This window comes from Lolium perenne, chromosome 4, assembly GCF_019359855.2.
Source record: "Lolium perenne isolate Kyuss_39 chromosome 4, Kyuss_2.0, whole genome shotgun sequence".
Classification (NCBI taxonomy): domain Eukaryota; kingdom Viridiplantae; phylum Streptophyta; class Magnoliopsida; order Poales; family Poaceae; genus Lolium; species Lolium perenne.
This window is the reverse complement of record NC_067247.2, coordinates 380,745,769-380,758,767: the sequence shown is the minus strand read 5'-3', so window position 1 is coordinate 380,758,767 and position 12,999 is coordinate 380,745,769. Positions and strand designations below refer to the sequence as shown.

Below are 12,999 nucleotides of genomic sequence, written 5' to 3'. Positions count from 1 at the left end.
AGACGTGGCTCCGTTGACAACGTACTTGCGGCTGTCTGTAGTTCCAAAACACATAACTCTTATGGACGATACTTTAGGGATATATTTGTTGTTGTTTGTACAACAATTATCCTATTGTTGTGCAGGAAATCCAGTCATCAAGGGTTGCACCTATTTAAAGCTCCACCCGATATTTAATAGTTGTAATTCATTATGTTAAGTGCAGAAGAATGGTGAGTATGTCATGTGTTTGTTGTTGTGGTATTAGGAAAAGTAGCCAAGTGACATAAATGGCAACTCTAAGTGACATGAATAACACTCAGGCATTTTGGTATACGTGTATTTAGGGATAAAGAGGGAACAAAATACTTGTGTCTAGTGACATAAGTGCGCATTAAGGGTATTATAGTTCTCAACCTCATGTTTTGGGACATGTTTCCCATGAGTTTCTGGCATGACAGTTGTGTACGATTCATTTCAGACAAGTACGGCACTACGAGTGATTGGAGAGATAGATAGAGATAGAGAGATCAGGTGAACTCATGAGCTCAAGTACACTTTCTAAATAAGAATAAACCTTCAACATATCCTCTTGTAGTCTAGATGATTTGATCATCTCTCAGTTTCTTCACATTTACTACTTTGTTGCATTATACTTTCAAGTATCAAGTTAATAAATATCCATTGTATCTTTAGTTTTATTTCATAGAAAACTAGAATTATGATAAAGAGAGAGTCTATCTTGCTTGGTTAGGGAAGTGGATGCCACCTAGGTTCCATCCTCACAAACACAAATTTGGGTTCTTATTATTTCAAAAAATAAATTGATATAGGAGCTTTCCATATCGCACTCCTTTAATGAAAACTAGAATTGTGACTATAGTTTGAGAGAATAAATAGCTTTAGCTTTTTGCTAGTGTTGTTTGATACCTTATACTTCCATATTGAGATGTTCTAAAACTATCCCCTTCACTTGGGGTTATCACAATATCCATGTCAAAGCAGTGTGCACAATGACTATGAGCCTGGTGATCGATCTTTCAGTAGTGCTCTTGGCAAGTGGGGGTGGCAATACACGATGGTGTTGTTTCCTAGTGGTGCTCTTCGAGTAGCGAGTCTTGATTTATGGGGTGAATACCCTACGTTCGACCATCGTTGATTGTATCCAACAGTAACGGGCTTGTAGTCGCTACTTGTGCAAAGCATTGTCTACAGAATGCTTGGACTCTCTTCAGGGTAAAAGTCATGACCTGAATAAAGCTTGTACATCTTTCCCATCCTAGAGGCATCGTTGTTGGATATACTCTTTTAGTGTCGCGTTCTTAGTTGTTTCAGTTGCTTCATGCCACGGCGAATTGCAAGCCACTTTGGTTGAGGTTTTTCTCTGCTTGCCCTTTGTTTTTATCCTTTTGGTTCTGTGTTATTGATGGCGGCTCGACTAGTTTGTGATATTATTTTACTTCAAATGTAAGATATAATTGATATATTATTAATATTAATGTATCCTTTTTTCAAAAAAATGGCGATCTCTTCTATTTGCACAAAAATGTGCCACATTGGAGACGACATTGATATAATTGTTTTCCCATTTTACAGTTCATAATATTAGTTGTTTGTTGGTTAACACGTTGATAGTGAGGTGCAATATACATTCATATCCTTTGCCAGATTTTAATTAGATGGTTGTCGTAAATTAATTCTTCAAAATTGAGAATAGACATACTTCTGTCTTTCATTTGAGGAATTATGTACTCCGTCCGATCCATAATAAATCTCATGGGTTTAGTTTAAATTTGAAATTAAACCCCAACACTTCTTATGGATATTAGTGGAAGTATAAAAAAATACCGTGAATTGAAAATGTTTTAAGATGTGTACTCTTTGTAGCCAAACCATTGCATATTTTACATATTTGATATTGGACTTCTATTTGCAATCACACCAATGTATCTTTAGTAACTGGAATTGTTTAATTTCGCAGGGCATGGTGAAACACCAAACCGGCTTATGTATAAACAGACTCATCGCATGCGTAAATAATGGGTACTACGGTCAAACCACATGACAACATTTCAGTACTTGTGCACCACAATCATTATACCAGCTAGATGACTGCATATAACTGAACATCCGTCTCATGCAAATCGCCTTTCAGATAAATGAAGAAAATAAAAACTAAGATCCCAAATAATAATAATCATCCATAGGTGCATCTGGTGGGCTCCTTATGGGGGTTATGAAGGATATATTCGAAGTTAATGTTTGTATTTTTTGTAATTTTTCGCAAGAATGGTTTTAGTGGGAAGGAAACACAGTTTAAGTGGAACCTTGCTAATGTGTATGGTGCATCTTGTTCGAAAGATAAAAGGAATTTCTAGTAGAACTCGTAAATGTTCTTAACTGTAATAATTTTCCTTTTATGCTTGTGGGTGTTTTTAGCATTATTAGAAGAGCCTCTCAGGGAAACAAAGTTAAAAGAGTCTCGTTGGACTAATCTTTTTTGATTCGATTAGTAAGCACCGGAGTCTGAAAGAAATAGAACTTTCTGGAAGATGTTTTAGGTGGTCAATTAATCGAAGAGATTCTATTTTTGTCCAGTTATACAGAGTTATGATACCTTTGAGTGGGAGTTGCAATATTCTCTTATCACGGCCAGAACACTAGTTAGAAGTGTCTCTGATCACGTGGCTCTTTTATTAGACACGAGAGTGCATCAAGATGTACCTCACAAGATGTTTAAGTTCGAGCTCTGTTGGTTTATGCGACCTGATCTGGTAGAAATTGTTTCTAATGTTTGGCTACATAATCATAAGGGCAAAAGTAATTTAGATAGATTTCATAACAGTTTTGCTAAACTTCTTACGTACTTAAAATATGAAATCTAAATATTGAGGGGGAATTTATAAGAGAGAGAGAGATGCGATTTCCATGCAACTTGATTATCTTGATGAGCAAAGTGAGTTAGCAGGTTTATCTATTGCTGACTATGACCGTAGATGCTATTTATAGAATAAATTAAATCGTATTCTCCGAGAAGAAGAAACTAAGTGGTTACAAAAAGCAAAAGAAAGAGATTTATGTGAAGGGGATATAAATACTAGATACTTTATGATCAAAGCTAGTGGTCTTAAACGTAAGTGTTTTTTTTAGATTATGCCAGGAGGATGGTACGACCGAAGGTGATCAAAATATACTAGCTTATGCAACATAGTTTGCAAAAATCTTTTTGGTCCGGTGGATTTACTACCTGTATAGTTGGATATCCCTCGAGAGTGGACAAATGAAAGCCAAGCTACATGTAGCACTTTATTTTTAAAAATTCAGAAATCATAGTTTTAAATTTCAAAAAATTCTGAAAAAAAATCCTGGATGTAGCCAATGATGATATCTATGAACATGTAAAATCTCAATGTGAGATTATTATAATTTTAGGCTACACAAAAATGATAAATGTGTTGATATGAGAATAGTGAATAGTGCACATTTCAAAACTATAAAACCTGTCATATTTTGTCATTTTTGTATAGTCTACAAAACAAAGAATTTCACATTAAGATTTTGCATGTTTGTAGATTTCATCATTATCTACATCCAGGATTTATTTTCAGATTTTTTAAAACTTGAAAGTATGATTTTTGAATTTTTGAAAATAAAGGGCTACATGTAGCTCGGCCTCTGTTTGCAGTTTTCGGATATTCCTCTTCCTACTGATCTTGATGATTTAGATAAAGAGATTTGTAATAAACCTTTTAACTTGGAGGACATAAAAATAGTAGTGTTTTATATGAAGCACAACAGGGCTCCTGATCGGGTTTCCCATAGAGTTTTCCAAAAGTTTTGGGATCTAATTAAGTTGGATCTTTTATCTTTGTTCATGGATTTCTACAAGGGTAATTTGGATATCCAACGCTTTAACTATGTCATTGTTATTTGGCTAGCTAAAGGTCTTACTTAATGTAATCTTTATTTTTTTACTAAAGTTCTAAACAATAGAGCTATTTGTATGGCTGATAAACTCATCTCTACTATCCAATCTACTTTTATGAAAGGCCGTTTTATTCTGGATAGTGTAACCATTTTACATGAAACTTTACATTATATGCATAGGAAAAAGAAATCTAGAGTATTTTAAGGTAGATTTCGAGAAAGCTTATGGTAAAATAAATTGGGACTTTATGTTCTCGATTCTAGATACGAAAGGTTTCCAGATACAGTTTGTAAACTTGACCAAAGCAGTAATTAACAATGGCATGGTTTGTATCATGGTTAATGATATTTTAGGACCTTACTTTCAAACTAGAAAGGGTCTAAGGCAAGGGGACCCTTTCTCTCCTCTCTTGTTTAATATTGTCGTTGAAGTCTTGACTGTGTTAACGAAAAGATCTCAATAAAGTTATTTAATTACTGGGCAAGCAACTGAGTTGATGGATGATGGAGTAGCTATTGTACAGTATGCGGACGACACGATTTTCATGTTTGAGGATAATTTAGAGAGTGCTAGGAATTTTAAATTTATTTTGTGTATCTTTGAGCAGCTTACTAGTCTAATTTTTTTTTCATAAAAGGGATGTCTCGTTTTTTTTTGCTAATGCAATAGATACACAAAATATGTATTGACATATCTTTACTTGTAAGAAAGGAGATTTCCCATTTAGATATTTTGGGGTCCCGAAGATAAAATAGAGAAGAAAAGTTATAGCTGGAAAGGTAATCTTACTTCGATAGGGACTAGGCTTATTCTGATTGACACTTCGCTTAGTAATGTTCCAGTTACATGATCTCGTTTTTTTCTTATGCGAAAAGTGGCGGTCTTGAAAAGCTGTGACTTATTTAAGGCCCATATGCCTTGGCAAGAAAAGAAAAATGTGCACATTAACCATTTAGTGAAATGGGTTGATGTTTACCGACCAAAGTTCAGGGGGGGGGGGGAGGGGGGCTTGGGGTGACAAATTTACACCTCAAGAATGTTAGCCTTTTTTGTAAATGGATTTGTAGGTTAGACAATGAAGAGGGTCCGTGGCAAGATTTGGTTAGAGCAAAATACCTAAAAAGGATACTTTTACTCAAAGTAGACCAAGTCATGCACACTATCATTTTTGGTCAGGTTTAGTGTCTATTAAGGATACTTTCTATAGTTATTGCAAAAGAGTTATTGGCGATTGCAGGAAAACTCGTTTCTGGACTAGAGGTCTTTCCTTCTTAAAATTTAGGAGGTTTCTAAGGGAAGAAACCAAACAAATGTGGACCAATTTAGTGGCGATTTGCAGTCAAGTTAGTTTGACTGATGAACCAGACATAGTTTCTTGGTTGTTAACTAAATCGGGTGTTTTTTTCGTAGAATGTATGTATTCCTTCCTAATAGCTAAAAACACGAACTTTCCTCATAAAGCTTTGTGGACCCACAAAATGCCTTTGAGGATCAAAGTTTTTTGCTGGCTGGTGATCAGAAATTGGATTCTGACCAAAGAAAATTTACTAAAAAAGAGGGTGGAAGAAATTAGAACTATGCGAGTTTTGCGTTGGATGTGAAACTCAAGAACATTTGTTCTTTTTGTGCCATCTGTAAATTATATTTGGAATGTGGTTAGTGTGGCGTTGGGCATCAATTCCATGCCTTCTGGTTTCGGGGATCTTTACCGTGATTGGTTCAATGTTTATTCTGGTAGAGATGTTATGATAGGATATGGGCTATTTGGAAAACGAGAACTAAATCTTGCTTTCAAAGAATACGGTCTGGGGATCCTAATAATGTTATTCTTTTTGCTTATAATCTTGTTAACAAATGGGCAAAACTGCAGAAAAATGGACTATGTAAGTGTCTACTACAGGGAGCTACGAGAATGGCACAAATAGCACGAGAGATTATCGGATAGCTGCGTGATGTCTAGGTCCTCTCCTGAAGAAAAGTAAAAAATTGCATCTCCCGGAAGTCTACTGTAGTAAATTGTAACCTGTGTATGTATTGTCATCCTGTATCTTTATAGTGATTTGTATGAGCCTTAAGATTGTCTAGTTACCTGGTTCTGTTTATCAGAATTTTAGTAAGGTTTCAAAGTCAGTTTATGGAAGTAGCAAAGGTTGTTCTGCTTCTTTGCAAAGGATCGTTCGTTTTTAGTTTTGTATAATAACTGACACCCTTGTTTCTTCAGTGAAACTGGGAGCCCGTTGGGGCTTCTCTTCTCTAAAAAAAATCCCAAATAACAGCCCGTGCTACTCCAAGACGGATCGACGTCTAATAGCACACCACTGTGAGAAGAAAGGCCAAAAGTGTGATTTACATCCGGCAAATGGAAATCAGTTCCAGTCCGAACTCTGCAAGGGTCAAAGGATACATTCACCGGGGGGAGGCTGCTGCTAATTACATTCGCCTTCCTGAACCTTTACCCTGGTCTGTGATCATTCAGGCGCTTGCAACAGTCAGCAAATGCTTACTTACTCGCGGACCTTCGTCCCTCCACTCAGAGTCATCTCTGTTACACAGAGGATCATGGACGGATGGACGGCTAAACAAAACAAATCAAGAAGATTCGAGAAATAACAAGGGAGAAATGCTTCTATACATCGTTCATTTCAGGCGGTTGATCTGCTTCGTGTAAGTGTGGCATTTGGCGATGCATCTTGGGCTGCGGAGCAGAAGCAACACCAAGCAAGTGGAGTAAGTGTGGCATTGGAAGGTTACTGATGCATCTTCGCCTGGGGAGCCGGGTAGCCAACAGGCATGACGTAGGGCGAGTGCCCCGGCGGGAACATCACCGGCGTTCCCACGGCGGCGGCGGGGACCATGTGGTGACCAGCGACGGGGTGGCCCATGGGCGCCCCGCCGTACATGGCCATTCCGGCTGCAGGGTGCTTCGTTGCCTGGCCTTGCTGCGGGACGACCTCGCCGGCGTTGATGCTCGTGATGTCGTGGATGCTGGAGCGGCGCCTGTCCCGGTTCATGGAGTTGAGGCGGATGAAGTACTTCTGCGCGTGGCTCGCCACCTGCGTGGGCGTCCGGGAGATGACGAAGTTGCGCGAGATGCTCCGCCAGTCACCCTTGCCAAACTTGTCCAGCCCCAGCAAAAACAATCTGCACATAACATAAATACGCCATGATTGTCCCTTTAAAAACCCACCATCAATGCGAGCGATCGACCACATGAAACTTCCCAATTACACCAAGAAGAATCTAATTAAAACTTGACATGGCAGATGCAATCCTTGGCATGGTCAGCCAATTCGTGGAAATTCGAGACATAGTACACCAAGAAGAATCTAAAAATTGACATGGTCAGCCAATTCGTGGAAATTCGAGACATGCAGCATGTGTACCTGTGCTCTTCCTCTGTCCATGGGATGCCCTTGCGCCTCTCCTGCTCCGCCTTGGAGCAGTTCTTCCCCGACTCGTAGCTCTTCCGATCCTCGCGCCGGTGCCCGCTACCGTCATCCTTGGGAGCGGCGCCGGCACCGTCGGACTCCTCCCCGGCGTAGCGCGGCAGCGGGACGCGTCCTGCGTCGATGGCGCCGACGTCCTCTACCAGCGCCTCGTAGTGTAGCCGCACCTCCTCCGTCGACCGCGCCGGCACGCTCGCCGCGAGCGCAACGAACCAGTCGTCCTCCGGCAGGCCTTCCAGCGGCGGTGGTGCGGCAGCTGCTAGCGCGTTCTCGAACGCCTTGTCCTCTTCCCTGGTCCACGTTGCTTGTGTGGTCATCGGGGAGGTCGGCCGGCGGCCGGCGGCCGGTGAGATGGCTGTGGTGGTGGTGTTACGGCGCAGGTTAGCCACGGCCGGAGTACGATAAGTAGTAATTAACAACCCAATGGCGGGACAGAGCCTTATCTCCACAAGGGGTCCGAGCGATGGTTGGTCGTTTGTGGCTTGGCTTGGGTTGCTAGTCCTCCATCATGCCAAGCCAACAGGATTGTTTCTCAAAACATGCATATCTTTATTTTTTGTTAGGAAAAAAGAATACTCGTACCAGTTTGGTTGTAGCATCATACAAAGAAACTAAACAAGATATTGCACCGCACAGTTGTAGAATTGGTCAGAGTTAACTTATCCACTAAATTCTCTTAATTTTTACAACAATCCAGTAAAGTTTCTTAAAAGAGTCCAACTCATAATTAAATTCACTGTGAAACAAACAAGCCAGTGAAACAACTAACGGTAACTTTGCTTTTGAATCAGAGCCAGAAGTCCACAAGGCCAAACTGGCTCCTAACGATAAATACACCCACAAAAGGGATAAGTGAAGCACTACAAATCAACATCAGAAAAGTTACCTTGAAAAGGATATCGATGCAAGGCTCCGAACCAAAGTCATATCACTCGGCAATGAAAGAAAAAAAAAGAACTTGCTTTAGGGATCAATCATTATTGTCTGAGCACGAAGAAAACTATTTCTGTAAATGAAGCTCCTCCGACAATTACACTACATGCGGGGCTTACAAATAATTGTACTCCATAACATAACTCTCTAATTTACAATATTGACATTGAGAGATATTCGACGATTATGCTTCAATATTAATGGTGCGAAGCAACTATGTCTTCTAATAACAATGCAAACATTGTTTTAATATTGCCGCAGTGTCGCATGGTAGGTGCACGGGCAAACATTGGTTATTCTCCATTTCACATTTCCCTAACATGTAATCTCCAACTACAAGCTTCACATATGATTGGCTCCACAACCACTCTCTCTTTTGAACCCTTGGTTGGATCGGTGCTAGACGTCGACACCCGTTGGTGCGAGACACAACCAACAAAATATACTAGCTTTTGTATTATCCGACTAACATAGAAATAACTACTCATTTGGCAGATCCTTGTTGAATAAAATTTAATAAAAGTCGTGTGCATCGGTTTGATGCAAAGGTTGGGGCTTCACCTCCATTTAAAAAAACTACTCATTTCCTGTTCTCCTCATTTGATTTATCCTGACATGCTTCATATAGCTTTCATAATATTATGATGCCTCACTGCACATTAATCAAAGTTCGCTCCCAGATAGGACCGGTATGAGGCAGGTTTAAAACAAATGATTCTCATATATTTATAATATTTTTTACTTCTTCATAATTCACTATCACGGCATATAATGTTGGCCTGTACATTTTTATGTTTCAAAATCTGCAGGAGTTAAGTACCATGCACAAACCTCTAAATATTAAGATATTTTACTTTATTATAAAATTCTAGCTATACTACGTTGCAAATACTCTCGCACTAGATCTTGAATTATATTTTGCGTGGAAGTGATGGTGTTTGTTTCATTTTCGAGGAATTGTTCCTTATAAACTTTGGTTAATCCAACATAATAACAAATCAATTGGGTGCATTTGGTTCACTCCGATTAGTTAAGCGTATATTTTTGTATGTGTTCATTTTTTTATTCTTTGATATCCTAGGAGAGAGCTTTGCGGTTTTGCAAATACCTTGATAGAGGTTTCAGGGGTACATGACTGTAAATTTTAAATATATAATAAGTGGAAAAGTGTAGAGTATAATATAGCATGTATAATTTGTGGACAAGATAAGTTAATTTATATTTGCTGATGAAATGTTCAATACTAGACTCGTTTGGAGTATAATGCATTGTCCTTCCAACTTAGATAACGTACCTAATATTTTTCATTCTCTCTTTCAAGTTGGCCATCGTGGTTTAAGGAAACAAGAGAAATATCTCGTGACAGTTTAAAATATTGTTGTTTTTGGGAACAATAAAAATGTTGTACTTTAAATGAAGCTTTGTTTGGGGACAAAGGCGCATTTGGCCCCTTTGTGATTTAGCCACATAAAACTGTTGTATTGTGATCCAAATTCATATACTAAAGGGAGGTTAACTTCTGACGAGCGGAGCGAGGCCCGTCGCCGGTAGACTTGGTACGGTACGGATCGTTGGCACCGCCTATAAATACATCTTGTAAGCCGCCGACTAGGGTTGATCAGATCATAAGATAACCCAGGATGTTTGTAAACACTCCCCGGTATAGTGAAGTTTTGCTGGCTAGCGCCCGTGGTTTTTTCCCCTTCTGTGTTGGAAGGGGTTTTCCACGTTAAATCTTGTGTCTCCGCTGCGTTTACCTTTATCGTTCTTTGTTATTTGCTTCTGCTTTTATAACAAGTGGTATCAGAGCCCGTGTTTCAATCTAGGGTTTTGCGACATGTCTTCCTTGAAGTTTGATCTACCGCAGCTGGATTATACCGCGAGATTTTCTCTGTGGCAAGTGAAGATGAGGGCGATCCTTACCCAATAATCTTCTGATCTGGATGAAGCTCTTGATGAATTTGGCAAGAAAGATTCCAAGACCTGGACCGACGATGAAAAGAGGAAAGACCGTAAGGCTTTTTCATTAATTCAGCTTTATCTATCCAACAATATCTTGCAGGAAGTGCTGGCTGAGAAATCCGCAGCGGCGTTGTGGTTGAAACTGGAATCGATCTGCATGTCCAAAGATCTAACCAGTAAGATGCACGTGAAGATAAAGTTGTTCTCGCACAAGCTGCAAGAAGGTGCGTCAATGATGAATCACCTATCGATGTTTAGAGAGATCATTTCTGATTTGTTGTCCATGGAGGTAAAATATGATGATGAAGATCTCGCTGTTATACTGTTAGTCTCGTTGCCTAATTCTTTTGTGAATTTTCGAGACACCTTGTTATACAGCCGCGATGAACTAACCCTTGCCGAAGTTTATGAGGCCCTCCAGCAGAGGGAAAAGATGAATCTATGGTGCATGCAGAGTATTCGTCATCTAAGGCAGAAGCACTGCAGGTCCGAGGCAGGACCGAGAACAGGAACAACAACTACAACAGAGATAAGAGAAAGAACGACAGAGGTCGCTCAAAGTCCAAGGGACGAGATGGTACGTTCTGCAAGTATTGTAAGAAAACTAGCCACAATATTGATGATTGCAGGAAGTTGCAGAACAAAGAAAAAAGAAACGATACTTACCAACCGAAAAACAAATTTGAGGGTGATGGTAAGGCTGCTGTCGTTTCCAGTGATAATTCTGATGGCGATTGCCTAGTTGTGTTTGCTGATTGTGTTTCTGCTAATGATGAGTGGATCCTTGATTCTACATGTTCGTTTCATATTTGCTGTAGCAAAGACTGGTTCACTTCTTATGAGTTTGTGCAGAGTGGAGATATTGTGCGTATGGGAGATAACAACCCACGTGAGATCGTGGGCATTGGATCCGTTCAGATAAAGATGCATGATGGCATGACACGCACTCTGACAAATGTGAGACACATACCTGGCATGGCCAGAAATATGATCTCTCTCAGTACCCTTGATGTTGATGGGTACAAACACTCTGGTTCTCGTGGAGTTCTAAAGGTATCAAAAGGTTCTCTCGTTCACATGATTGGTGATATGAATTCTGCAAAATTATATGTTCTTAGAGGTAGCACTTTGTCTGGTATTGCTGCTGCTGTTATTCCTGATGAACCTGGTAAAACTAATTTGTAGCATATGCGTCTTGGACATATGAGTGAACATGGCATGACAGAATTGCCCAGGAGAGACCTGCTAGATGGCTGCAATTTGAGTAAGTTTGAGTTCTATGAGCACCACATTTTTGGTAAGCATAAAAGAGTTAAATTCAATGCTTCTGTTCATACCACTAAAGGGATTCTAGATTATGTGCATGCTGATGTGTGAGGACCTTCCCACAAGACTTCTCTTGGTGGTGCAAATTACATGCTTACTATCGTAGATGATTACTCCAGAAAAGTGTGGCCTTTCTTTCTGAAACATAAATCTGATGTGTTTGATGCTTTTAGGAAGTGGAAAGTTATGGCAGAGAAGCAAACAGAAAAGAAAGTTAAATTGCTTCGTACTGACAATGGCATGGAGTTTTGTTCTACTGTTTTCAATAATTATTGCAGCGATGAAGGCATTGTCAGGCACCACACCATCCCATACACTCCTCAACAGAATGGTGTGGCGGATAGGATGAACAGAACCATCATCTCCAAGGCTCGCTGCATGTTGTCCAATGGTGGTATGCATAGATGTTTTTGGGCTGAAGCAGCCTCCACCGCCTGTTACTTGATAAACAGGTCACCTTGTATTCCGCTTTATAAGAAAACTCCTATTGAGGTATGGTCTGGTTCACCTGCTGATTATTCACAGTTGAGAGTTTTCGGTTGCACTGCTTATGCTCATGTTGATAATGGAAGGCTAGAGCCTAGGGTTGTTAAGTGTGTGTTTCTTGGTTATGGTTCAGGAGTTAAGACATATAAGTTGTGGAATCCTGAAACTAAGAAAGTTGTGCATAGCCGGAATGTTGTCTTTAATGAGGCTGTCATGTTTTATAAGAGTTCATCTACAGATGTTTCTGATGATATTGATATTTCTGATGTTTCTGATGATGAGCAACAAAGGATTATCATGCAGGTGGAGCACGTGGAGGAGAAAGAAAATGATGTTGCTGAAAATGATAACATTGTTGTTCAGCACTCACCACCTGTTTTGCAGCAAACAAATGGTTCCATTGCTGCTGATAGACCGAGGCGTAACAAAGGTCCACGTCCTCGTTTAATTGAAGAATGTAATGTTGTTCATCATGCTTTGAGTTGTGCTGAACAGGTGGAGCATGATACTAAAACTGCTACATATACTGAGGCCGTTGCATCCGTTGACCGACGTGAAGTGGATTTCTGCTATGCAAGATGAGATGCAATCGCTTGACAAGAATGACACATGGGATGTTTTGCCCTTGCCTAAACAAAAGAAGGCTGTCCACTGTAAGTGGATATTTAAAAGAAAGGAAGGTTTGTCTCCTAATGAGTCTCCGAGGTTTAAGGCAAGGTTAGTAGCAAAAGGTTTCAGCAAAATTCCAGGTATTGATTATAATGATGTATTCTCTCCGGTTGTGAAGCATAGTTCCATTCGTGCATTCTTTGGTATTGTGGCTATGCATGATCTTGAGCTTCAACAGCTATATTGAAAGACTGCTTTTCTGGATGGTGAGCTTGAGGAGGAGATATACATTGACCAACCTGAAGGTTTTGTTGTGCCTGGCAAGGAGGA

The 12,999-nt window shown here is 39.8% G+C and overlaps 1 protein-coding gene across 1 annotated transcript; it reads right to left on the bottom strand.

The window, feature by feature from the left end:
- Positions 1-6,228: 6,228 nt before the first annotated feature.
- LOC127297221 (transcription factor MYBS1) lies at positions 6,229-7,817 on the bottom strand. The gene is made up of 2 exons (XM_051327517.2): positions 7,291-7,817; positions 6,229-7,048 (listed from the first exon to the last, which is right to left on the bottom strand). The coding sequence occupies exons 1-2, from the start codon at positions 7,668-7,670 to the stop codon at positions 6,655-6,657; spliced, it is 774 nt and encodes a 257-aa protein (XP_051183477.1). The 5' UTR covers positions 7,671-7,817; the 3' UTR covers positions 6,229-6,654.
- Between the last annotated feature and the right edge of the window lie 5,182 nt (positions 7,818-12,999).